Here is a 27,020-nt window from a genome sequence, read left to right on the forward strand (position 1 = left end):
TCTACTCCTCCTATGGCTGCTGAACCGATCTCTCTGTGAATATCAAAGAACAAAATGCCTCTATTTGAGTTTCCCAACAGATGACCGTGAGGAGCTGAGGTTTTGGTACTTAACACTTCAAGATGCGAATGGATCGAGACGGAAAAAGTACACAAGTTAATAGAAAATGACTGTATTTAGTGGAGTGGGCATCCTCATGAAGTTCGAACCATCCATCCTCGGGCCTAATATCATAAAAAAACCTTCAACCTTAATTTTTGTCCAAATTCCACCTTTTGTCTCTTAAAACACGTTCAAGTCCATTCCTAATTCTACCCTAAAAAATTTTTTATCACTTAAAAACCCTCAATTTTAGGTCATGTCCGAATTTTACCCTAAACTTTTTTGTCCTATGAAAAAATCCTCAACTTTATGTCTTGTCCCAATTTTACCTTCCAGTCCCAATTCCAATCTAAAACTTTTACAGTCTCATTAAAAATTACAAAATTTTACTTGAGTCACAAATCTACTTATATTAACCTCCGTCCAAAATTTCTCGTTAACAACCAAGAATTGAAAAATGAAAAACTCCCATGCATGGACTATTTGAGCATCATGAGTGCAAGCTCTCTAGCAGCAAGAGATGGAACATTCCCAGGAATGAGAGATCAAAGACCAAGCATAAAATCACTAAGGGCGATTTTGGCGGAGGGTTAATGGAATCGGACTTAGGATTTAAGTAAAAGTTAATAATCGTTTATGAAATGAAAAAAATATGTGTAAAATTGAAACTGAACCTAAAGCTAGTATTTTTTTCACGAGAAAAAAAGGTTTAGAGTAGAATTGGCACTACACTTAAAGTTGAGGGTTTTTATGAGACAAAAAAATGTGATGATAGAATTGGAACTGGATCTAGAGTTTGAGGTTTTTATGGGACAAAAAATTATAGTAGAATTGGGACTACACCTAAAGTTGAATATTGTTTATGAAAAAAATGTAAAATTGGGACAACAGCTAAAATTAAAATATACAATAATGACAACACTAATAAGGTTAATACCACGAAAAACTCAAAACCGACACACCTATCATAAATGTACCTTAAACTAATTTTTGACCACTAAAAACCCTCGAGGTAGGATATTTGTGATAAATTTACCAAAAATTAATTTTTTTATCACAAAAAATAGAAAGTGGTATATTTATGACAAATTTACCCTCCGTTAGTTTCCGTTTAATGGAATACCATGAAAACCCAAAACCGATACAGTTGTGACAAACAAAAGGTAAAACTCCAAACTAGTACACCGGTCAACGGCCACGAGTCATCCAACTTAGCAATCTGATGATGTTGACACCTAAATTTTGATTTTTTATTAAATTATTCATTTCAAGCATAAAATGAGAATTAGTTATAGTTCTCACCAAAAATTAATTCCCCATGCATTGCATATTTATCAGTCATGTAGAGCTTAATTGAACATAGCAACTGGACCAAACTTAGTCTGAAATTTTCGACTAAGGCTAGAGAGTGCACCGAAAATTCTAAGAGGGCTTGAGCCTATTTTCAAGTTTAATTCAGCTCACTTTGCTCGCCTAATTGTTAAAGGCTTTTAATTAATTAAAGCCCAATTCGAGTCCGAGAATGCATAATCAAGCCCACAAGAGCATGAAATTGGGCTAGCCCATGACAACCCCTCTTGTGGCCAAAATTATTGAGGAGTTTTAATGAGATCGGACTCTCGAAAATCAGAATTTTTAATCCAACGGTCGATGATGAGTCCTACTTCAACTAGGACTAGAAAACCCTTAGTCTATAAATAGAGTGCTAAGCCTAGGGTTTAAAGGGAGGCCAATCAATTGTCACACACACGGCATAGAAAAAAGAAAAAGAGAGAAGTGAGAGCACGATTTCACAGTGAGAGGCGGCCAAAGGTCTAAGTGCAAAGAGGGAACATAGAAGAAAAGTCAAAGAAGATGTCTCCTCTTTGAGGAAGGAGCATGTGCACAAAGACTTCAAGTCTTCGCTTCTGCTGCTTGAAGGAGCTACTGTACGAGATCTCCACCATCAAGGCGTCTCTGCGGCCTCGTTCACCGAGCCCATGTCGAAGCAGATCCGATGAAGCAAATCGGTTTTCTTACAATTTTCTGCAGGTTTTTGGGTGGCTCTCGAAGACCTTTGGCGACATTCAACGAAGTCTTGCACAGCGGCACTTTCTTGGTGTTCCTGGAGATGCTATAATCGGCGGACGAATCTTGATTTTCATCATCACATTCCCATGAGACATCGCAGACTCATGCTTCTACTTTGATATCTTTATTGTCTACTTTTGATCACCCACTAACAATAAAAGAACTTACAGGGGAGGATCCCAAATATTGTCTATAGTCCACCACATAATTGAGAACTCATGCTTTCGACCGTGAAGGCCAGAGAGAAGGAGATGGTTGCAAATTCACAAAGAGACAAAAACCCTTCTTTTTTTTTTGTTGTTATCTTCTCTGCAGGTCACGCATGGATGCATGGAAGATTTTGAGAAAAAGAGAAGAGTTTGACTAGGAATTCTCTCCTCGGGCTCAACGAAGGCAGACAAAAAGAACCTAAAAGAAATCTGACGAACCCTCCACACGAGCTAGCCACCGAACCGTCCGCCGTCCCTCACTGTCTAGCCGCTGTCCAGCCCCAGTTTGAGCTATTGATCAGCCTAGTTCGAAGGCTGATCAGTCTTATTTTTGCTCTTATTTTGAACTCTAACATACTTGCTATTTGGTGTTAGAGTCTTGGATTGATTCGAACTCAAAATTCAGCTCAAAGGGGACTGTTCTGGGCCAATTTCCAGCAAGTGTGCAAGTGCAGAATTTTGCTGAGAAAAGGTAAAAGCTCTCAATTTTTTATTGCTAAATCATGTTAGTTAGCTTGTAACTTGCATAGTTGTTCTAAGCAAATTTGAACACATGGATTTTTGCAATCAATGGTGAAAACCTCAAGCTTTTTTTGACAATCATTGCTAAAACTGAAAATTTCTCTCAAATCTCAAGAGATAATCTTTCCTATTTTAAAATATAGGAAATCCTTTGTGGATATGAACTTATCTTCTTGAAAATTTTCAGAATCTCTTAAGGATTTTGAAAATTCAATAAATATTTGCACATCTTTAAACAAAACTGCCCATAACACATGCTCCCCAATTGTGCATTGTCCCTCGGAAAACGTACATTAAAGGCAACATATGACTTCGATCTCGAAGTACGATCGTGCCCGTACGTGTGAATTAGATATCAAATCCTCGATCTCGAGGAGCGGATCGCTAATTCCTAAATAGAATTTCAAGGTTTGCCCTATGTATATAGGGACGACGGTAATTCTATAATATATTCACTTGCTAACCCTAATCTCGGGGGATGTTGTGAATAAAAATCGGAATTTCGGATTTAAAGGTGTTTTATGGGCAATATTGTTTATTTTTGTTCAAATTTCATTGTTTTCATGGTTTAAATAAATTCCTAAAAAATCCCAAAAAAAGATGTCACGTTTTCTTAAGCTAAATCACATTTCTCTTCCCTTTTTGCATGAAAATAATGTCTAATAAAATTAGGGCTTTGAGAAATCAATTTCTTAAGTTAAATTAGATGTTACTTCACATTAGAGTAGTTTTTACCTTTATTTTTTTCATGAATCCGAAAATATACAAAAATATACCAAAAAATACCATCCATGTTGCATAGCATTATAGTTTAGTTTGCATTATTATATTTTCCTTGTCATGCATATTTGCCACGTCATTATGCCATATCACGTATTTTTGCCATGTCATTACATCTCACATGTCATATAGGTAGGTTGCATTAGCATTGCATTTAATAAAAGAAAACCCAAAAAAAAAAATTAATTCAAATCATCAAACTAAGGATTTTTCATGAAAATCGGGTACCGAAAGGGCATTAATTGAAAAGTTAATGTAATCAAGTCCCCGAATCCATTTAATCTCTGGTTCGTATGAAATAAAGTATTTTCTCCCTAATACTTTATTTAGGTTTCTAATCTACCTACCATAAAAGATTAGTGGCGGCTCCAATTTAAAATCTTGGCATGTAATTGAACCTAAGTTGCGATTCGGTAGGACTTGGGAGAGTCTGAATTAGGTTAGTTAATCTAATTAACCTAATAATCCGTTAACCTGAAAAAACCAATTTTTAGGTCGTGACAGATGATAAAATTAATAGAAACTAACAGAGAGGGAATTTATTGTAGGTGTACCGGTTTAGGGCTTTTGGTGATCAAAAAATTAGTTTCGGGTAAGTTTGTCATATTTGCATCAGTTTGGGATTCTTTGGGGTATTGATCCTAATAATAATAATACGATGATTACAAGTACATAGTGGAGCTTATAATTTTGGACTAGACATTTACGCCATAACTGAATGATACGTGTTAAGCGGTAATACTTGATATAGTGATGGCATAGATAATTGAGAACAAATAATTACAGTCATTGTTCAATTTGTCAGTACTTTTTCATGATATATAATACACGGCTTTCGTTTTATATATATGACATTTATGTGGAGTGAAGACTTTTTGTGACCTTGTAGAGCCGAGTTTTTTGCAATTTATATTTTCAGGCCGATGAAAGCACAATGGTTTCCTTGTAAACCAAGAAGATTCTTCGACTATTATGGTTTTTTTTTTTTTTTTTTGAGCTCGAAACTATCTCCGCACCACGTTCATAGCGTTCTTGAGAGAGAGAAAGCAGGGAAAGCGGGAGGCGAGGTGGCAGGATGAAGTGCGAGATAGAGCTTAGACAGATAATTCAAAGAATCTCTCAAAGAATCAGACAATGGATACGTCCATATTGGAAATCTAGAGATGCTTTCAAATTTCAGACACCTATTTGAGATAAATACACCCAGTGACGGTTCTACTTCCATGTTTTAACTTGGAAGCTATGCGTAGTTAGAGAGTTCAACTCTATCTCTCTCGCTTTAATAAAGAAAGAACATGAAGAAGCCTTCCCGTTGCTCGAGGAGAAAGCATAAGCAAGTTGAACTAGACTTACCTCAGCGTAGCTTTCTGAATAACTTTGAATGCATGTGAACATGTGGATAACTTACTATGATGTAGAGAATAAATTATTTCGGTCACATTTAAAACAGCATATATTCTCATTGCCCGAGGAGAAAAGTTAAGCAAGTTGGACTAGACTTTCCATTGATAAACGCAAATTACAGATCATTTTTTGGGGCGAGCTGCTCTAATTGGCTCTTTGGGTTTGTTGGGGCTCAAAATCTGATTGGCATCTTGCTCTTTCCCCAATGGATGACTACTTGGAATTAGTGCTACGAACCAGGTGGGTGATTTGGGAAATCCCATCTCGAGGATTCAAGATGGATTAGTAACTACGAATGCAGACATGACTATGTTTCTATTCTTAATTTTTTTATTTTTGGGATAAATCAGAAGACTAAGATCGGCAGAGGAAGCACTGTGGTCTGGTAGGCTCTGATTGGGTGTTAAAGTAGAGATACCAAGCATTTTGATCTTTTTGGTTTCTGTGGAATGAGAAGCTTATTAACCAAACTGGAAATTGAAGTGTTTGTTCCTGGAACGGGGTTGAAAGTGGAGATTACGTCGTTAAGTTGCTGCGTCTGCGCGATCCAAGGAAGCTCTGAGAGTGGACCGAGATGGAGATTCTTCATGCGTAAAGAAATTCTCTTTCCTTTGCCTTTTGTTTCAGGAACAAAAACGATTATTACCCCTGTAATTATAGTCATTTATAGCTACGACATTAATCTCGTATCTAAAAGCAAGGAAAGAAAAGTAAAAAAAGAAAGAAAGAAAAGAATAAATAAATAAATAAATCATAAATTAAGAGAATTTCATAAATTATCCACGTTCAGTTAGAATAAAATTGACCAAAATGACTGAATTGACAAATTATAAAAAAATTTAGAATTAAATTGACACAATTGAAATGTTTAGAACTTAATTGACCATTGTATAACAAGTTTAGGACTTTTTCGTCAACTTTCCATATTATACTAGCGTATAGACCTGTGCTATGCACAAAAAAACACTTGGGAAAAATTATTCGTGAGGGTAAGAGATTTTCCAAAGTGATTATATGCCCCTCGAGCTAAGATGGAAAAATTTTAGTTCGATTAAAGTGGAAAAATCAAACCCAATTTTTTTTTTCAAAAGAAAGTAAAGATAGATGTCACAAATAGAAAGTGCCACGTGTCAACATCGATTGAAAGTACTTTGGAGTACCACATTACATTTGTCGAATAAATTATATTCATTCTATCTATTTTTGATCTCTACACTAGACATATATTATTTTATAAGCTCAAACTACGCAAGCACATCAACAATCTTCTTTTCATTATCTTATGAACTTTAATAGAGAACAAAAATTAATAAAATTTAATTATGGGGCGCCAAAAGATAATAATTTTAATTATGGGACACTCATTTTCACACCACCACTTCTTCTTCTTCTTCTTCTTCTTTTTCTTCTTCTTCTTCTTCTCTATTGATTTTGTAATTAGACAACTTATTATGATGATAAATAATTTAAATATGGGATCTCATGTTCCAATTGTCTTTAATTTTTTAACGAACCAATTTGCAATTTTTGAAAGTAGGCAAGTAGCACAAATATTCCAAATTAAAGTCTGAAGTGCCCTCATTTTTTCAAAAGAAAGCCTAGAGTGGATATTGTTTCAAATAAGAGCCTGAAGTGGCCATGGTAGTTTCAAATAAAGGCCTAACTTGGCCGGTTGGACATCGTTCAAGGGCATTTTTTTCTACATATGATTTTAATTTTAAGTTATTCATTTATGGGATATATGCACTAGAAGTCCTAAAACTTGTCACGGTGCAATTGAGTCCTAAAACTTACAAAAAGTACAATCAAGTTCTAAAACTTGTAAAATTGATATAATCGAGTCCTTCTGTCAACTCTGTCCATTTAGACTAACGGAAATGCTCACATGGCTTTGTTTAATAGTTTCTCTCGCCTACGTGGTGATGACGTGGCTAAAACATAAAACATAATGGTAAAATGATGTTATTTTGGCCTAATTGCATTTTTTTAACTAAAATATAATAAAATGGAATTGAAATATTAAAAAAATACAAAAAAAGAAAAAAAAAATTAGCGACAAGGGCGGCATGCCCTTGTCACCACCATCCCTGTCCCTAGCACGGGCCAGCGGGCGCTTGTCACCCTTGCATTTAGTTTTTATTTATATTTTTTTAATTATTTTTATTTTTATTTTTTTACGTTTTTGTCAAAAATTATGATTTAGGCCAAAATGACGTCGTTTTAGTCTTATGCTTCATGTTGTAGCTTGTCATCGCTACATAGGTGAGAGAAACTATTAGAAAAAGCCACGTTAATATTTTCCATTAGTTCAAATGGACGAAATTAATGGAAGGACTCGATCGTAACAATTTGACAAGTTTTAGGACTTTATTGCACTTTTTATAAATTTTAGAATTCAATTGCACTAAGTTGTAGGACTTTCAATGCACATGTCCCTTCATTTATTTATTCTTTTTTTTCCATTTCTTACTTCTCTTTGTTGCGGCTAGCAAGGGCCCGGCGACTCTCATTGGCCACTAGGTGATGGCTTGCAAGCCCTCATCGGTCCTTGGAAAGGTGACCCTCATTCTTTTCTATAGACGATTTTAATTTTAAGTTATTCATCTATGGGATATGTACACTAGAAGTTCTAAAACTTGTCACGGAGCAATTAAGTCCTAAAACTGGTAAAATTGATGTAATCGAGTATTTCTGTCAACTCCGTCCATTTAAACTAATGGAAAATGCTCACATGGCTTTGTTTAATAGTTTCTCTCGCCTACGTGGTGATGACGTGGCTAAAACATAAAACATAACGGTAAAATGACATCATTTTGGCCTAAATTGTATTTTTTTAACTAAAATATAATAAAATGGAATTGAAATATTAAAAAAATACAAAAAAGAAAAAAAATTAGCTACAAGGGCGGCAGGCCTTTGTCACCACCATCCCCGTCCCTAGCAAGGGCCAACGGGCGTTTGTCACCATTGCATTTAGTTTTTTTATATGTTTTTTTTAATTATTTTATTTTTATTTTTTTACTTTTTTGTTAAAAATTATGATTTAGGCCAAAATGATGTCGTTTTAGTCCTATGTTTCATGTTGTAGCTTGTCATCGCTACATGGGCGAGAGAAACCTTTAGAAAAAGCCACGTAAGCATTTTCTATTAGTTCAAATGGACGAAGTTAATGGAAGGACTTGATTGTAACAATTTGACAAGTTTTAGGACTTGATTGCACTTTTTATAAGTTTTAGAATTCAATTGCACTTACGTGGCAAGTTGTAGGACTTCTAATGCACATGTCCCTTCATTTATTTATTCTTTTTTTTCCATTTCTTATTTTTCTTTGTTACGGCTAGCAAGGGCCAGGCGACTCTCGTCGGCCACTAGGTGTTGGCTTGCGAGCCCTCATTGGTCCTTGGCAAGGTGACCATCATCCAAATCTGACGAGGGTTGGCTCACTTGTGACCAACAAGGGCAATCCTCGCTAGATCAAGCGAGTCCATTCCTCGCCGGATCTAGCGAGCCCTCTCCGGTGGATGGCCATTATTTGAGACTAGCCATCAGAGAAAATAGAAAGGGGAAAAAGGGGGAAAAAAACAAAGAAAAAAATCAGAAAAAGTTAAGGATGAAAATACCCTTGATTGATCAGTAGATTTGGCCTATCGATAAGGTTTAGCTGTTTTTTTATACCGATATGCCCACTTCAGATTTTTTTTTTAAACAAATTCCACTTTGGATCCTGTTTTAAGAAAATGAAGCCACTTCGGAGCTTTATTTCAAACTTCACCAAATATGATTTGATTTAGAAATTAAAGAAAAAAGGAAAAAACAAAAAGCAAAGTGAGGGGGCCACATGTCAACTCCTTAGAGGCTCCCTCGTCATGCACCAAAATACTTCCACGACAGATTACTAGCTGATGAACCATGTTTTCCTTATTCCTTGATACGCCCCTCATTGGTGGATTACAATACCCACATCTAATTTTAGTAAAACTTTCAAGTGCATAACTTGAACGCCAATCAAAGATATAGTTAGAGGAAATTCTTCCAAACCTAGTATTGATGAAGATTTGCCCATTATTAAATGCAACCACATTGCTTAAAAATGAGGAAGATCATTCTAAAATAGATAGACTATCATGCCACCTGTAGGTTCCATGAATGTTAATCTCATTTTTACATTTTGGGAGTATTTAATTTTACCCTCATAATTTTGAAATTAGTGCATGGCAGACTTTGAACTTCATAAAGTTGCATTTCCCCACAAACCCGAACTTGTGTCACTTTAAAGTAGATAAATTATCATGACACTCGGAGGTTCCGTGAATGTAAAATCTCATTCTTACATTTGGGAGAACTTTATTTTACCCTCATAATTTTGAAGTTGGTGCCTGGCAGACTTTGAACTTCATTAAGTTGCATTACCCCACAAACCCGAACTTGTATAATGGTATGCCAATTAACCTCGTTAACCTTTTTTCGTTAACATGTATCTTCCGCATGCCTTTGAAGGGATAAATAAGTTACATATTTATAATCTAAAACTCTTTGCCGAATTATTTACACCCTATATTAAAGATAGATTTGTACCGTGAGCATCAGTTGTCTCCATTATGATGGATTGCTCATACAACTAGATGTTGTCTTGTTGCATTTGTGCTGCCGTCAAAGTGTTCAATTTTATGAATAGCAGTGAGGTTTAGGAGAATCAGCAGAATTTGCGATGAAACCGGCATGATCGGATAGGTTCTAATTAGATGGGTATTAGAGGTGATGGAGCAAATTATAGGCTCCAAAAATTCAGCTGGCAAGGAAACCTCCAACAAAGCTGTCCCTCTCTCGTATTAACAGATATGTAATTTAGAAGGCAACACACTGGTTTCAAAAGTAATTTTATTTCAAGGATGTGGTGTAATGTGAAACAATTAATATATTTTACTTAGCCTGTATGTTGTTTGCTTAGATTTTTAATTAATGGCGAGTCTAATTGGATATGTTAAAGGGCTTACATTTAGGCTCTTGCATGGTGATCTTATCGAATTTGCCTTCCACTGTACGTCCCTAACAAAATGTGCTAGGATTAGATAAATTTATGACAATCTTTTACCCGATGAAAAATTTTACAAAAGTATAAGGTCGTGTAGTGCATGGAATCTGTGGGACAGACCGTTCCGGGTATTGTGATAGTTTCAAGATACCACTCATACGCTATGGATGAAACCATGTACACCCCTAATGAACAGTGTCTATAAGGTTTGGAAGATGCTATGTGCTAGAAAAAGCGTGACAAGCTTGGACAATCTATCGATGCCTCGAAACTAGGGTTATCTCTACTTTACAGGAAAATGTGAAGATGGCTCCAAGAAAAGAAAACTAAATAAGTTGAACTTGACTCAGCACCACGTGTTATCTCTACTTTACAGGAAAATGTGAAGATGGCTCCAAGAAATGAAAACTATAAAGTTGAACTTGACTCAGCACCACAGGTCACTGGAAAATGATGAAACCTTAAAAAGCTGGACTTGACCTAAGCACATGTTACTGGGCAAATTAAGCAGTTTTCAAAATGAGTCGGACGCATGCGAACGAGAAATACATTTTTAATGGACTAGTACTTGATTATTAATTAACTAATACGTCATTGAGGGAGAGCAGTTATCACAAGGTCAGTTGGTGCCTACTCTAGTTTGAATTGCTTGCCTTCGTCGAGAGAAATATCGAGCTTTCCCAAGCCAAATTATTCCTTGGGACTTTGGGTGTGTGTATATATATAGCAAGATGCAGGTGTGTTACACATATCTAAGACTATTTGTTTTTCGAAAAATTTGAAATTTCTAAAAAATATTTTTCAGCAAGTCTGAAAATGAACTAGAAAATATTTTCCGTCGTTGATATGGAAAAACCGATTTGATTTTCCTTTCGTGCACTCATTTTGATAGTTTTTATTTTTTTATTTTTTTCCCTCTTCTTTTGGTCGCCAGCGAGGCCGGAAAAGCCAAGCCTCCCCTCACTTGTGGCCGGATGAAGAAGAAGGAAAAAGGGGAAGAGGGAAAATAAAAAGATAAAAGAAAATGAAAAAGTGAAAAAGTGAAAAATAAATATATAAAAAATAAAAATTCTGAATTTTTAAAAATTAAATAAAAATGAAAAGAAAGTAAAAAGATAATTAAAAAGAAAGGAAATGTGAAAAAGAGGAGGTAGGAAAGATGAGGAAAACATTTTCCACCCTTTTGAATGAGTGTTTTCCATGGGGGTAAAATATTTTCTTGACTAGCTTATTTTTCACAGACCAAAAGCCCGAAATTCAGAAAAACATTTTTGTGAAAGTTGTTTTCAGCGAAATAAACTGAGCATAGGACTATAGTTGTTATATTATTTTGTATGTTGATCTCAATATGAATTTTCACAGAAAAAATAACCTGTAAAAAACCTATATCATATAAAATATTTCCATCAATCAAATTTTTTTCACTAGAGCTTAAGTAGAGTTTTGTTAAAAGCACGCCTGAACGCCATCATGTGAATTTATCCGCCGACTAAAAGAAAGCGTAAGAAGTAGAATTATAATGTTTGTCGAGTCATAATACATGAGATTGATATAGAGCTAGGTGTTACATGATTACACTATTGATGAGTTATCCATAGTGGGAATGCTTATCGAAGACCATGACATAACTATCAACATTCGATCGCGATTAGTCCATGGTTATCACTTAACGAAAAAAGGTTATATACAGTGTCAACTGAGGAGTTGTAACCGTTTACAGATAAGATGGACGCGGCCGTGGAGCCTAAAGCCCTGGAGATGCGGGTGTAACCATTAATTTGAATGTTAACTGACTATGAGCGGGTACACTTTATAATATCTACTTTTCCTTGGGGCTGCATTATTGACTCCTCCCGTGATCAGCGCACGATACCCCCTGAAGCATCGTGTCAACTTCCACGACCAGAGTCTCCACTCCTTGAACTACTTAAAAGACAAAAGTATAAAGAGCGGGCTATCAAGAAAATGGTGTTATCAAGTAAGAAATCGTGATGAACAGTTTGATCTGCTTTATTTACCTTTCCTACCTAAACGTGAATCCTTCTGGACATTATGGCAAAAGCACTCGACTTGTCGGAGCATTCTTTTTGTTGAGAATGAAAGGGTTGAGCGAATCGGTGAAATGGTCGAAAGAAAGAAAAGGAAATCAGATACCAAATTTACATGGTTCGATTTAAATATCGAAATCTACGTCAACGGGAAGAGCAACACGAAATTTCACTATCGAAACAAGCAATATAATGAGATTTCAATCACTCGAGCACTCAAACACACTCTTGGTATTTTCCAATCCTCAATTACACCCAATAACTCACACAATGTTTAGTCCCTCATAATTCCTACTAAAATCTCACTCGATGAATCATACAAATTCTACTCACAAGAATTTAACTACCTAAATTACTAATGGGTGCAATTATAATAAGTAAATCCTCACGAGGGGAACTCTCTCTTCTCTCGGTCACCGAATGAACATGATACAGAATGTATTGGTAGTGCGTTTCCGGATCGATTGGACAGGCAGAAATCCAATCGGAAGACGAAACGATGATGTGTCAAGAATCAGTGGATAGGGTCGACGATATCGGATCGAGCTCAAATTCAGTCGGCTGAAGCGAAACGGCGTCTTGATCAATATTCACCACCTTTGGCCGTGACTAACGATGAATTTTGGCGATTGGAAATGTCTAGATGGATTTTCCTATTTGTTTTTTAGTATTTTCGGGATTTATTTTACTATTAATGGCAGTTTTGTAATTTTGGATTTTGATGTTTAGAATCCTACTAGGATTAGATTTAGGGTTAATACCCTATAAAAGGTGTTGTTATCACATTTTTTGAGGACGATTATTGATTATTGAACTTTGAAATTTCTCTTAAGTAAGAATTTGCTAGTTGTCTTCGCTGAACGTTATATAAGAACTTAGCGCCCTTTCAATGTTGAGAGAACTTTTCTATTTATGGCCAAGAGAAGCCTCCATTATCCTTGTCCTGGACGAGCATTTAATACAAGGAACAGAAGTCCAAAAGGGGCAGAGACCCCTTCTGGACGTCCATGCTTCATGCGGCTTCCTTTTTTGACTTGGCATGAGGGAGTCACTATTCTCAAATAGAAGAAGACAATAAAAGCCCACACGCCTTTTATCCTTTTATATGTTCCTCTTGCGGCTAAATTGATCAGGCACCCATGTTTGACAAAATTGTGCAGCTTGTTGTGGGCCCATCAACAATTGGAGTTGGCCAATAGATTTGTGAACTTGGCCGGCTTCAATAATGTAGTCGATCATCCATGTGCGAGTTTTATTTGAGTTCGAGCTCCAGACATATTTTAACACTTTTCATGAGCCGATTTTTTCTCACTGCTGCGGTAGTACAATGAACGTAGGGTTGAGCATGGACTGGATGGGTAGATTCCGAACCTAGGCCCTGAAACCGATCCTATTATAATAGGTTCCAAATTTTTAGAATCTGAAACCTACCTTATTTATCCTAGAGCCTGTTTTGGAACCTACCGTATTTTTTCGATCCTATTTCAGAGTCTATCCAATAAACAGTTTTTCCTTTTTTATGTTATTTTTTGAAGCAAAATAATATGAGTAACAATGAAACAATTCAAAGTAAAAGATGGATAATAAAACTCACTATCCAGCAAAAGCAATAATCTCTAATATGAGCAATATAAATTACAATCCACAAAAAATAGAAGAGCAAAGGCGAACGAGACTAGGTTTTTTTTTTTTTTAACAGTTGCTAAAAACCGGTTTTAAAATCGGTTTGGTTCCTGGACTCGTTTGAGCGGAAACCGGTTCCCGGACTGGTTTGAGCGGAAACCGGTTCCCGGACTTATTTTTCAAGTGGTTCGATCCGGATTTTGGGTAAATCCGATTCGGTTGCACAATCCCAAATGAACGTATGGAATTCCGATAAGTTGCATCGCTGAACGTCTTCAGAGTCTAGACGTCTCGATTTCTAGAGCTCTGGGATCTCCAAAAGTTCACGTGAGATTGACCCACCCCCATCATTTCGTTCAATCTTCGAAACTCGACAGATGTGAACTATTTGCTGAGGCTCGGAGTTGAATCCCTCATTTTTCCACCTTCGCGACTTTCTGCAGTCCCTGAACATCACAGAGCTTGCAGCACCCTTTAATGTTCAAATCTTTAAGGTTATCGAAGCCCGAGAGGTCTGGTAATGCTTCAATGGAACTACACCCCTCCATATCCAATTTTTCCAAGTTTTTCAATCTTTCAAGGCCTTTAACTTCGACTAGATTCTGGCATTCGCAAATGCTTAATTGCTTCAGACGTGTTAATTGCGAAAGGTCCGGTCTTACAAGGGACTGACAGTCCCCTAACCGCAGCTCTTCCAAGTTTTTCAGTTTGTTAAGGCCTCGAACTTGAACTGTATCATCCGCCACAGGACAAAGAGCATCATCTGACTTAGAGAACATTCTCAACCACAAGGATCTCAAAGACTCTAGATGTTCAAGGCCGTAGAGGTTGGACAACTTCCCGCATCTTGATACAGTTAATTGTGCTAAGTATTTTAATGCTTCAGGACCCTTGATTTCTGTCAGCTCGCTGCACGAATCAATAGTTAATTTTGTTAAGAATTCCAAATTTGACAAACTCGGTAACTCTTTCAACTCATCACAATCTTGGACAAAAAGCTCCAATATTCCTGAGGGAAGCTCCAGCATGGATTCCAGCGATCGGCAACCCACGACGCCGAGCCTTTTTAGGAGGATTAGATGAGAAAGTTGAGGCAATGTGCGATGCAGACAAGTGACTCCCAAAGCAATTAAACATGCAGGAAGCTCTGGCAGCGACTGAAGTTTGTCACAACTTATTAGATCGAAGTGTTGCAGAGAAGGCAGCTTACTGAAGCTTTGTGCGAGCAATTGCAAAATCTTGCACTCGTGCAAATCAAGTTTCTCAAGACGAGAGAGCTTATCGATTGCGTCGGGGAAGCCAGAAATACCTGTGGATACTAATCGAAGGATCTTCAGTGAAGCCAACCCATCTATTTCAATTTTCCCTCCCATACTCGCGCTATTGGTGGCATCTAATTCTTCCAGTTTGGCCAACTTTCTAATAGTACTAGGTAAACTACTCAATTTATTATTAAAAGCAATATGCAAGCTTTTCAAGTTTTTCAAGTTTCCAATGGATTCAGGTAATTTGCGATTGCCTGAACATGACAAATCCAATTCAGTCAATTGTTCCAACTTCCCGGTTGAATTGGGGATATGTTGGAGAGAATAATCAGATCAGAAATCTTTTGAGAACCTCATTCTGCCGCATGACAAGCGCTGCAATTTTACGAGGGATCCAATGCTCTCTGGAAGTCTAAATAACCCAATGCAATCACTCAAGTCAAGGGCCGACAAATTCACCGGATGGCTAATTGAGTCGGGAAGTCCAAACAATAATATGCAAGTGTTGGCATTAAGCACCTCCAGCTTCTTCAAAGAACCTATCCATGGAGGAATTTCCTTAATAGAAGTCCTGCTTATGTGAAGTTCCTTCAGTTCTTCCAACTGGCCCATTTCATGGGGTAGCTCTTGGAGTTTCCAACATCCCAGCAAATCCAAGAAAACCAGGCCCTTGGCTTCTCCAATAGAAGGGTGAATTTGCTCCAGATTTACGCATCCATTGAGGGTTAGTATCTCTAAATTTCGGAAAGCTGAGATATCAGGCGTAACTTTTAAACAACGGCAACATGCAAGACATAGAACTTTCAACTGCTTCGCCACCTGCAAGACAAAATGATGGATAACTTTTCACTAAGAGCAAGTCACTAGAAACAAAAGACAAAATGACATGCTCCTTCTGACCTTGAGATGATTCCAACCTTCCCAAAGCTCTGAAATGTCACTTTTTGCTAAATTAAGTATGACTACTTTCTCCAGACTAAAACTAGCCGGCACGAATGCTGGATATCCAATCCACACAAGGCATCGTAACTTAGGAAGCAAGCCTTTGGAATCTCCAATCAGCTTCGCACCATCCACTGCAAGGACCCTTAAGTTGGGTAGCATCCCAAATTGTTCAGTTGTCGATTCACTCTGCGAGCAGTTTCCCAAAAGACTAAGGGCCTGAACGCGATCATTTTGAATTCACTTCACAAATGTTGCATCAAATCAGCTAACAAAATTTTATCATGTATGTGATTTTTCTTTTTCTTTTTTTTTTGCAATAGCTCGTTTCAAGGGAGAAAAAACCACGATTGGTACAACGAATAACAAATTAGAATCAATCAATACTAACATCAAGTGCACATGTAACCACCAAGCAGCGGGGAGTTTACTGTTCAAACCAAAAGCTTTCTTCTTCTTTTTTCAATTCGATAGAAAATGTCTACCATGTATAAATGCTAAGCACATCCCTTCCTAATCACATAAAGGAAATAACATACGGAGAGCAATCGCGGTTGTAGGGTCTAATAATTCATTCCAATCAATAGATTTCATGTCAAAATAGAGTAGAACAACAATAAAGGTTACAATTACCTTATTTCTCTGAAGTATTTCCAAGGCTTCCTCATGGACCCACAGCCTACTTCGATTCATAACCGCATCGTAATCTTCTTGACGAACAATTTCCCTACCAAGATCTCTCAGTTGGTCATACATTCTCAACTTTACATCGTCTCCAAGTTTTATTAGTGACATAAAACACAATGTTTCAATCCCCATCCCGGGAAGAAAATTACAGGCATCCCACATATAAGACAAAAATCTTGAATCTTGTCCAATGCAAAAACAAGTGATATCCAAAAATATATGCTTTTCCTCATAGCTTAAAGTGTCATAACTTATCCTCGGCTTCTCTTGCACTTTCAAATGTGGTACATTCCATAACTTCTTTAACGCATCTTCCCAAAATGCTTTGTTTCACCCATACGTAAAGAACCTACAACCTCGAGAGCTAAGGGAAGCCCTCCAGTAGTGGATACGACATCACGAGAGAGAGAGACTCAAATTCACACGGAGGAGAATCCTTCAGAAAGGCATGTCTACTAAACAAGATCAAGGACTTATCCTTAGCAATTTCTTTGAGTTCGTACTTTCAATTCACCCCAGCATCATCAAGAACAGACTTTATTCTTGTGGTAATTATTATCTTACTTCCCATCTCAAACTAGTCATGTTTCCGAACCAAAGCTTTGATTTGATTGTTATCATCTATATCATCTAGAAGAATCAGGACTTTCTTATATTTAAATCTAGATTCATAATCCCGATTCCTTCATTTCTAGTGGACACTCGATCATCCATTTTTTGTAGATCAAATATTAATTGATTCTGCAAATATGATATGCCTTTGCGCCATGAGGATTCACAAATATCTGCAATGAAACTACAATGCTAAAATTGTTCGGAGAGTCATTGTAGACGATCTTGGCTAAAGTTGTCTTACCAATACCTCCTATTCCATAAATACTGACAGTTTGCGTAGCACTAGAGTCGTCATCCAGCAATCTCAAAATATCCTCCACAGCATTATTGATTCTGATAAGTTGTTTGGTAACAACCAGCCAAAAGGCCTTCTTTAACTCGCTCAATACTTTTCTTACGACCATTTTCATCAATTCTCCTTCATGGCCATTCATAAAGCATTCGAGCTAAAATGCATTAGAAGAACAATCATATCATGTTATGTCTCTCATTATCACCACGCTACATAATATAAGAGTAGAAAACGCAAAAACAATATGAGAAACACACAAATGTATAGCTTCCTCCACAAGCAAGATCCTGTTGAAAGAAAGTAAACAAGGCTTTGACAGAAAATGAAATACCCGTCAGCTATTCTCTCTGATTCCCAGCCCTTTAGGGAGGCGACCTCTTGGAGTGCTTGTTTCCATTTCACGACATCTTCCCCAGAATACTTCTCACTTAAATGGGAGAACGCCCCTACAAAGCTCCCTTTTGGTTTTGCACATGGGTTGGTTCAACCCGGTAAAATGTGGGCAAGACAACGCCCGACGCTCTTCAAGCACTCCGTAATCTGAATGAGCTCTGAAGGCACCATTTGCTCGAAGTGTAGTTCGGAAAGAGAATCGGGATCGAGATCTTACTATTCTTAATGGCCTGGAGAAGGTTGGTGCCGATATCCTCACCTTCTCGAAGCTCGTTGTTGTCTTTGAACACGCAGATTCCAGCATCAACGTGGCCGTTGTAGAGGTGACCCACGAATGCCTTGCGAGTATCCTTACCACTAAAATTCAAGAACATGTCGTAGTTGTCACTCCCCGCCGAAGCAGTGGACGAACTAGACGCGCCGGCATAATCTGCTTTTGGAAGTGTGCTCTTCTTGTTGCTTCTGACAAAATTGCGTGCGAGCACAGAGAGAAGAATCAACACAACCAACACTGCAAAAAAAAAAAGCCCAAACGCTACTGGATCATGCTTCATTTTTATTTCACCGACAAATCTTGAACCGATCTCCTGGTCAATAGCAAAGATTGAAATGCCTCTGTTCGTTTGCCCAACAAGATGACCATGGAGAGCTGAGTTTTTGGTGCTCTATGCTTCAAGATAAGTTGATGAAAAATCAACCGTGCCCTTTCTTTTGGGTATGTGAGATTTATGGCCTATATGGCAACCATTTCGATCCAAAAAAGTGATTTTGATTAAAATGACTTTTTGGTTTCGTTTCCCTGGATAAGTTTTAGAAAATCAGAACGTGTTTAGTAACTACTTAAAATTTCTATTCCTGGAACAGAAACACGTTTGATAACTACATAAAATTTTTGTTTCTCAAAACAACTGCTCTTTCCAATTTTTTTCATTTAAGTCAAATAATTACGTAGTTACTTTGTAAAATTTCATTCTACATTTCGAATTAATTGAAAATTAATTCATATTGATTTTCTCTTATATAACATATTGCATATTGAAATATAAAAATAAATATCAATAATCATCATGAGTCATTTTCGCCATTTATTGTGGGGTTTCATCGAACTCTTTTAAGCGAGCGAACAACCGATACAACCGACACCTTCGTTTCTACAAGGAAAATGCAATGCCCCGCCATGCATTGTGTGCGTTTTTTGTTCTAGGAAATCAAACCTCTGTCTTAATTCGTCGAAAACTTAAGAACGAAAGCTTGCTAAGTGTTCACGATGGTTATTTTTGTCTTTTTCCAAAAAATTTTAAAACTAGACTAAGTCTAAAGTACATAAACCTAGGAAAATCACAACCGATGAAATCAAGTGTATAATCAAGGAATCATAAAATTGATAAATCACATCATAAAATCTTAATGAAGCCCTAAGGGCTTAGAGAAATATGTTTCGAGTTTAATTGCATAGAAGTTTATGATTTTTCAAAAAAAAAGTACAAAATCTATGAAATCTAGGGAATCTAGGCCCAAATTTATGAAAATGAGGTCAAAATAGCCTAATCTAAGCTTCTCCAATTTTTAGGGATTTTTTTTAAAATTTTCTTATTTTTTAGAATTTTTCCAAATTTTTTTATTTTTTTTTTTATTTTTCATGTAATATTTTATTATCTTATATATTTTTCTTTGAAAATGAGATCTCGTTCTGTTTTAGGTCGAGGAAAAATTGAGAGAACTAAAAAAGAAAAGTAAGAGATGTGAGACTTTATTCTATTTGTGATTCTGAAAGTTGATTCCTTTTTTCGGAACCAAATTTTTTTTTTTTTTTTGTTCTTGTTTTTGCTTTAAAACTGTTTTTGGGAACAAAATTAGAATCAGAATCGGAATCATTTATGTTATCATACAGGATTCTCATTTTTTTATTAGTTCTGGGAAACATAATCAGAGAACCAAAATGGTTACCATGCGGGCCCTTAATCGCCGATGGGGCGCACCCGCTTTGATCATAAAATCTATCGAGAATCATCTTGTTCCACCTCAGCGAGATTGCCACTCCATTAACACTTGACACACGTCAACAAGACCCCAAATTCATCAATCAAGTTCAAGTACTAACCTCTATGCCGTACGCAGTTTTAAAATACGCTGTAAATGAAGGATACGTGGTTAGTGGTGGTATAAATAATTGAGCTCTCAAATGATTATAGTCATTATCATATGACATCTACGTCATGCGCAGTCGAGTTTTTAGCAATTTCTACTTCAAGACGGGGGAAATAAGTACCGTGGTTTCCTTCTATACTTGGAAGATAACTCTCGGCCATCTTGCATGGTTTTGAGCTCAAAATAAATGATCGCTCGGCTATCTATGCTCCGTGTTCGTAGCGTCGCTAATAAAGTGCAAGAAGGGAAAGCAGGAGGTGAGGCAGGAGGATGACGTGCAAGATAGAGTTTGACTAATAATTCAAAAGCAATCTCAACGTATGGGAGATTTTAGATGTTCTTACAGGGAATCCAGAGATGCCTTCGAACTTCTGGCAAAAATACACCCAGGTGGTTCTACCTCTATGTTCTAACTCGCAAGCCATTGGTAATTGGAGAGTTCAACTCCCTCTCACTTTGTAATAAAGAAAGAACGTGAGGAAGACTTCGTGCCGCGCTCCAGAAGGAAACACAAAAACAGCAAAAGCAAGTCGAACACCTGTGAACGTGTTGACAACACTGGAACAAGCACCTAAAGCGGACACATGATTGAACTGGACTTACAGACCAAACTGCACAGCTCTCCGAATGACTTTAGGCGAGCATTTGGAAAAAGTTAAGCAAGTCGAGCTAGACTTCCGATTAAAAAGGAAAAGTTGAGAGCGGCCCGCTCAGAGGCCAGCGAACGGAGAGAGTCAATTGAATTAGTGTTTGTTTCTAGAATGAGATACATTGTTGAGTTGCTGAGCTTGCGCGAATCCAAGGAAGATCTGAGAGGGGACCGGGATGGAGATCCTCCGTGCATGAAGAAATTCTCTTCCCTTTTGCTTTTTTCTTTCTGACATGGAAGCAATTATTACCGTGGTGCGAACGAGAATAGACTTGTGAAATAGATTACTTAAGAGATTTTCGTTATGCTCAACGGAAACTCTCCCAAAGCAGGAACAACGTCCAGCTCTGCCTTCATTCCGGTGCCGAAACAGAGAGTCCATTTACAGAGTAACTTCATTCTTAATCCCACATCAGAACTACCTCCCCATATGGTTCTCTTTGGTTTACATGTCCCATAATAAAATGGCATCGTTTCTTTCATCCTACATAGCATTCTATAGCATATTTTGCTATATCGAAGGTCCAGAACGAGCATCGGCGGAGCAAATCCACATTGTATAGCGTAAAAAAGCGCTAATGCTTGAATGAATTAGACATAAAATCTGAAGCTGATTTTTTTCAGACTGGATGAATTTGATCGCTGTTCTACCCTAGGTCAAATTCGACACCGTAAATCCCATCAAGAATCCAAAATGGCCCAGGAATCCTGTGAAGCGAACATAGTGCGTCAAAAACATGTTAATGACTTACCACGAAAAGAATTCTTAGGGGACTGAGATAACTGAAGTTGAGGGGTTTCCTGAAGAGTACATATGGCTTATTGCAGCAACTGCTCTTCCATATGGGCATCCTCACGGATAAAATGAAATCGAAAGTACCTGCGAAGGCGGAATAAAAATAACCAAATAGACGTCAATCATTCTTCGAACTCGGAGTAAAATTACAACTCAGATTTGCTAGTGATAGTCATTCATAGGTTATCCAGGATGTGCAATCTTACTTGATGGCTATAACAATCTGATGTCGTTAGAAGGCATTCTGGATGACTATTGGCATTATCAAGAGAGTGGTTTCTCCGAAGCATCATGTCACACTCCTCCATCGGCTTCCCCGTTCCTCAAATCACATAAGAGAAGGACAACAATACCCTATTGTCATTGAAAACGATTAAATTCGACCTAAAAAGAAAATAACCCAAAGTTTATTGGGTGATTAAATATCATACCTCCTCCTTCGTATGTTGCTAATATAAAATTGTTTGTACATTACAGAAAATGTTAAGTCGGGCGAAAATTGTTTACACACTGGCAGAAATTTGTAACTTACCGATAACTTGGACAATTTGCTGAGGCTCAGAGTTGAATCCCTCATTTTTCCACATTTTCGACTTTCTCCAGTCCCTGAACATCCCGAAGCTTCGAGCACCCTTTGATGTTCAAATGTTCCAGATTATCGAAGCACGAGAGGTCCGGTAATGTCACGATGGATGTGCACCTCACGATACCCAGCCTTTCCAAGTTTTTCATTCTCTCAAGGCATTTAATTTCGACTAGATTGTGGCATTCGCCAAAGTGTAGCGTCTTCAGCTGCGTTAATTGAGAAAGGTCCGGTCTTACGAGGGACTGATAGTCCAGTAGCCCCAGAGTTTCCAAGTTTTTCAATTTGTCGAGGCCCCGAACTTGAACTAGATCATCATTCAATGGCGGAGCATCCGACTCGGAGAACTCGCTCATAACTAACTCCTTCAAAGACGTCAGATGTTCAAGGCCATCGAGGTTGGACAACATCGAGCATCCACGTACATATAGTTGTGCTAAGGATTTTAATGCTTCCAGATCCTTGATCTCTGTCAGCTTACTGCATGAATCGAGAAATAATACTAGCAAGGATTCCAAACTTGACAAACACGGTAACTCTTTCAACTCATCGCACTTGCCAACTTGAAGCTTCAATAATCCCGAGGGAAGCTCCGGCACAGATTCAAGCAGCTGGCAATCCTCAACAACGAGCTCTTGTAGGTGGACTAGATGAGAAAGTTGAGGCAATGTGCGAAGCTTACAGGTGACCTTCAAAACTGTTAGACAAGCGGGAAACTCTGGCAGCGACCGAAGATTGTGACAACTTTCTAACCCTAGGTATTGCAGAGAAGGCAGCTTACTGATGCTTTGTGGCAGCGACTTAAGCTTCTTGCAATGGTGTAAATCGTGTTCCTCAAGACGGGAAAGCTTGTCGAACGTGTCGGGGAAGCCGCAAACACATGTCGAACTTAACCGAAGGATCTTCAGTGAAGACAACCCGTCTATAGGGATTTCCCCTCCAAGCCTCCTGCAGTCTGTGGCATCTAATTCTTCAAGGTTGCCCAACTTGCTAGTAGTCCTAGGTAGACTTCTCAATTTCTTACTACGAGAAATATTCAAAGTCTTCAAGCTTATCAAATCCCCGATGGATTCAGGCAACTCACAAATGGGTGAAAATGACAAGTCCAATTTAGACAAATTTACCAGATTGCCAATCGAGTCGGGAAGTCTATGCAACGATTTGCAACCTTGGGCTATAAGCTGCCTCAGCGTCTTCAAAGAACCGATACACGAAGGGATTTCCTCTATAGCAGTCTTGCTTATGTTGAGGAGCTTCAGTTCTTCCAACTTGCCCATTTCTTGGGGTAGCTCTTGGAGTTTCCTACATCCCTCCAAGTTCAAAGCACCGAGGCCCTTGGCTTCTCCAATAGAAGGGTGAATTCGCTCCAGATTATCACATCCATCGAGGACTAATACCACTAAATCCAGAAAGGCCGAGAGATCAGGAGTAACTTCTAAACGACGGCAATCTTCGAGAATCAGAACTTTCAACTGCTTTGCCACCTGCGAAACAAAACGATTTGATAAATTTTTCGCTAAGAATAAGTCATTAAAAACAAAAAATGAAATAAGATGCTCTCTATCTGACCTTGAGATCACACCAGCCTTCCCAGAGCTCTGAAATGTCACTTCGTGCTAGATCAAGTATGACTAATTTCTCCATACGAAAACTAGTAGCCACGGATGCACGGGGTCCCCTCCACACAAGGCATCGCAACTTAGGAAGCAAGCTTTTGGAATCTCCAATCAGATTTGCACCATTCACTGCAAGGAGCCTCAAGTTGGGTAGCGTCTCAAATTGTTCGGTTGTGAATTCACATGAGCCGCCTTCATCGAGCCAAATGGCCTGAACACGAACTTTTTGAATTCCCTTCACAAATGTTGCATCAAATCAGCGTACTTCGATTCATAGGCACATCATGAGGTCTATCAATTCATTCCAATTAAGAGAAGTTCATGTCAAAAGAGAGTAGAACAACGATTACCTTATTTCCCTGAAGTACTTCCAGAATTTCGTCACGGTCCCACAGCCTACTTCGATTCATAGGCACATCGTAATCTTCTTGACGAACAATTTCCCTACCAAGATCTCTCAGTTGGTCATGCATTATTATCTCTCCATCATGTCCAAGTTTTATCAGCGACATAAAAACCAATGTTCCAATCCCCATCATCGGAAAAAAATTACAAGCATCCCACAGGCAATGTGCAATGTTTAAATCTTGTCCAACGAGGAAACAAGCAATATCCAAAAATATCTGCTTTTCCTCATAGCTTAATACATCATAACTTATCCTCAACTTCTCTTGCACTTTCATATGTGGTACTTTCTTTAACTTCTTTAACGCATCTTGCCAAAATTCTCGGTTTCGCCCACACAAGAACAAACCTATAACCTCGAGAGCTAAGGGAAGCCCTCCAGTAGTGGATACAATAGCATGAGAGAGAGACTCAAATTCACGCGGAGGGGAGTCCCTCATAAAGGCATGTCTACTAAACAAGATCAAGGACTTATCCTCATCGATTTCCTTGAGTTCATACTGGTAGTTCACCCCAGCCTTATCAAGAACGGACCTTACTCTTGTTGTAATGATTATCCTACTTCCCATCTTAAACCAGTCATTTTTCCCAACAAAAGCATTGAGCTGATCATTATGATCAACATCATCTAGAAGAATTAGGACTTTCTTAAATTTAAATCTAGATTCCATGATCCTAATTCCTTCATCCATACTGGACACTTGATCTTTCTGTTTCAATATATCAAATATTAGTTGATCCTGCAAATGTGAAATACCCTTGCGTCGCGAGGATTCTCGAATGTCTGCAATGAAACTACGATGCTAAAATTGGTCAGAGAGCTTGATGTAGACGACCTTGGCTAAAGTTGTCTTACCAATGCCCCCCATTCCATAAATACCAACAATTTGGGTGGCACCAAGTTTATCATCCAGCAATCTCAAGATATCCTCCACAGCATCATCAATTCCAACAAGTTGTTCGGGAACAAGCAGCTGAAAGGCCTTCTTTAACTCGCTCAAAACTTTTCTGACGACGATTTTCACCAATTCTCCTTCATCGCTGTTTGTAAAGCATCGAGCTAAAATGCATTAGAAGAACAATCATATTCTGTTATATCTCACTATCGCAACGTTGCAGCATCCAAGAGTAAACGACACAAGATGAGAAACACCCGAATGTATAGCATGCTCTACAAGCAAGTTGTTATCGAAAGAAAGTAAACAAGGTTTGGATAGAAAACGAAATACCCGTCAGCAGCTCTCTCTGATTCCCATCCCTTTAGGGAAGCCACCTCTCGGAGTGCTTGTTTCCATTTCGCTACGTCTTCCTCAACATACTTCCCACTTAAATAGGAGAAAGTCTCTCCAAAGCTCCCTATTTGGTGTCGCACATGGGCCGGTTCAACCCTGTAAAATATGGGCAAGACAACATGCCCCCCGCTCTTCATGCACTCAATGATCTCAACGAGCTCTTGCAGGCACCATTTGCTTGAAGCGTAGTTCCGAGAGAGAATCGGGATCGAGATCTTACTGTTCTTAATAGCCTGGAGAAGGTTGGTGCCGATATCCTCACCTTCTCGAAGCTCGTTGTCGTCTTTGAACACGCGGATTCCAGCATCAACGAGGCCATTGTAGAGGTGACCCACGAAAGTCTTGCGAGTATTCTTGCCGCTGAAGCTCAAGAACACATCGTAGTTTTCACTTCCCGCCGAAGCAGTGGAGGAACTAGACGCACCGGGATCTTCTAGTTTTTGACGAGTGCTCTTCTTGTTGCTTCTGATAAAATTGCGCGCGAGCACAGAGAGAAGAATCAATCCAACAAACACTGCAAAAGAAAGCCCAAACACTGCTAGATGGCGATTCATTTTTACTTCTCCGGTAACGCTTGAGCCGATCTCTCTGTGTGTATCAAAGAATGAAAGGAAATGCCTCTATTTGGGTTGCCCAACAAGATGACTGTGAGCTTGAATTGTTGAGGTTTTTGCTACTTTAATACTTCAAAATGCTCGATGGATCGGGAGGGAAAAAAGGAGGTGAGGCAGGAGGATGACGTGCGAGATAGAGCTTGACTAGTAATCCAGAAACTATCTCAAGAGTATAATAAATTTCAAGATGTTCGTTCGTGGAATCGAGAGATGCCTTTAAATTTCAGGCAAATCCACCCAGGTGGTTCAATTCCCTCTCGCTTTTTAGTAAAGAAAGAACATGAAGAAGACTTCCCGTCGACTCGAGAAGGAAAAACAAAAAAAAGGAAAAGTTAAAAGCGGCCCCGCTCAAAGAATGACTAGCATCTTGTTTTTTCTCTAGTGGATGAACTTTGGAATTAATGCTACGGACGCAAACATTTTCCACCCACGAAACAACTTCCAAAAAACTAGTTTTTGACATTTAATTGGCAAAAAAATAAGCTGGTTAAGGAAAATATTGATTCATCAAAATTCCTTCAAAAGTGAGGAAAATATTTTACTCTTTTTGAGAATAGAAAAATATTTTTCCTCGTCTTTGCTTGCTCAACTCAGTTACATTCATTTTATTTTTTATTAATTTAAAAAATAATTCCGAACATTTAATTTTTTAAAAATTCTTTAAATTTTTTCTTTTTTTTTCCTTTTCTTTTTCTTATTCTGGTCACTAGCCACGGCGACTACCGGCCACGACCACTCGGCCTTGCTAGATCCGTCGAGGTGGAGCCTTGGGCTATCAGTGGGGGCCAGCGACCGGCAGAGAAATAAAAAAATTAGAAAAACAAAAAATTAAATTAAATTAAAAAATAATTGAGCATTCCAATTTTTTGGTAATTTTTCCCAAGAAAATCAATTCCTCGACAAAAGACGGAAATTGGTTTCCATTTAAGTCTT

General features: G+C 38.1%; 2 protein-coding genes across 2 annotated transcripts; both read right to left on the reverse strand.

Moving 5' to 3' along the window:
* Positions 1-14,203: 14,203 nt before the first annotated feature.
* On the reverse strand, positions 14,204-15,163 carry LOC125316644 (putative adenylate cyclase regulatory protein). The gene has a single exon (XM_048285490.1). It carries the CDS (start codon positions 15,161-15,163, stop codon positions 14,204-14,206), a length of 960 nt encoding a protein of 319 aa, XP_048141447.1.
* A 9,821-nt stretch (positions 15,164-24,984) lies between these two features.
* Positions 24,985-25,610, reverse strand: LOC125316645 (disease resistance protein RUN1-like). The gene is made up of 2 exons (XM_048285491.1): positions 25,411-25,610; positions 24,985-25,222 (listed from the first exon to the last, which is right to left on the reverse strand). Exons 1-2 carry the CDS (start codon positions 25,608-25,610, stop codon positions 24,985-24,987), a joined length of 438 nt encoding a protein of 145 aa, XP_048141448.1.
* Between the last annotated feature and the right edge of the window lie 1,410 nt (positions 25,611-27,020).

This window comes from Rhodamnia argentea, chromosome 9 (genome assembly GCF_020921035.1).
Source record: "Rhodamnia argentea isolate NSW1041297 chromosome 9, ASM2092103v1, whole genome shotgun sequence".
NCBI lineage: Eukaryota > Viridiplantae > Streptophyta > Magnoliopsida > Myrtales > Myrtaceae > Rhodamnia > Rhodamnia argentea.

What these genes read in the sequence shown, in the direction of transcription:
- LOC125316644 (XM_048285490.1), bottom strand. Translation starts at nt 15,163, where the DNA reads ATGGGAGGGAAAATTGAAATAGATGGGTTGGCTTCACTGAAGATCCTT.
- LOC125316645 (XM_048285491.1), bottom strand. Translation starts at nt 25,610, where the DNA reads ATGAAGAGCGGGGGGCATGTTGTCTTGCCCATATTTTACAGGGTTGAA. An exon ending in TCAGAGAGAGCTGCTGACGG is followed by an intron (nt 25,223 to 25,410) that starts GTATTTCGTTTT and finishes CTTTACAAACAG; the next exon opens with CGATGAAGGAGAATTGGTGA.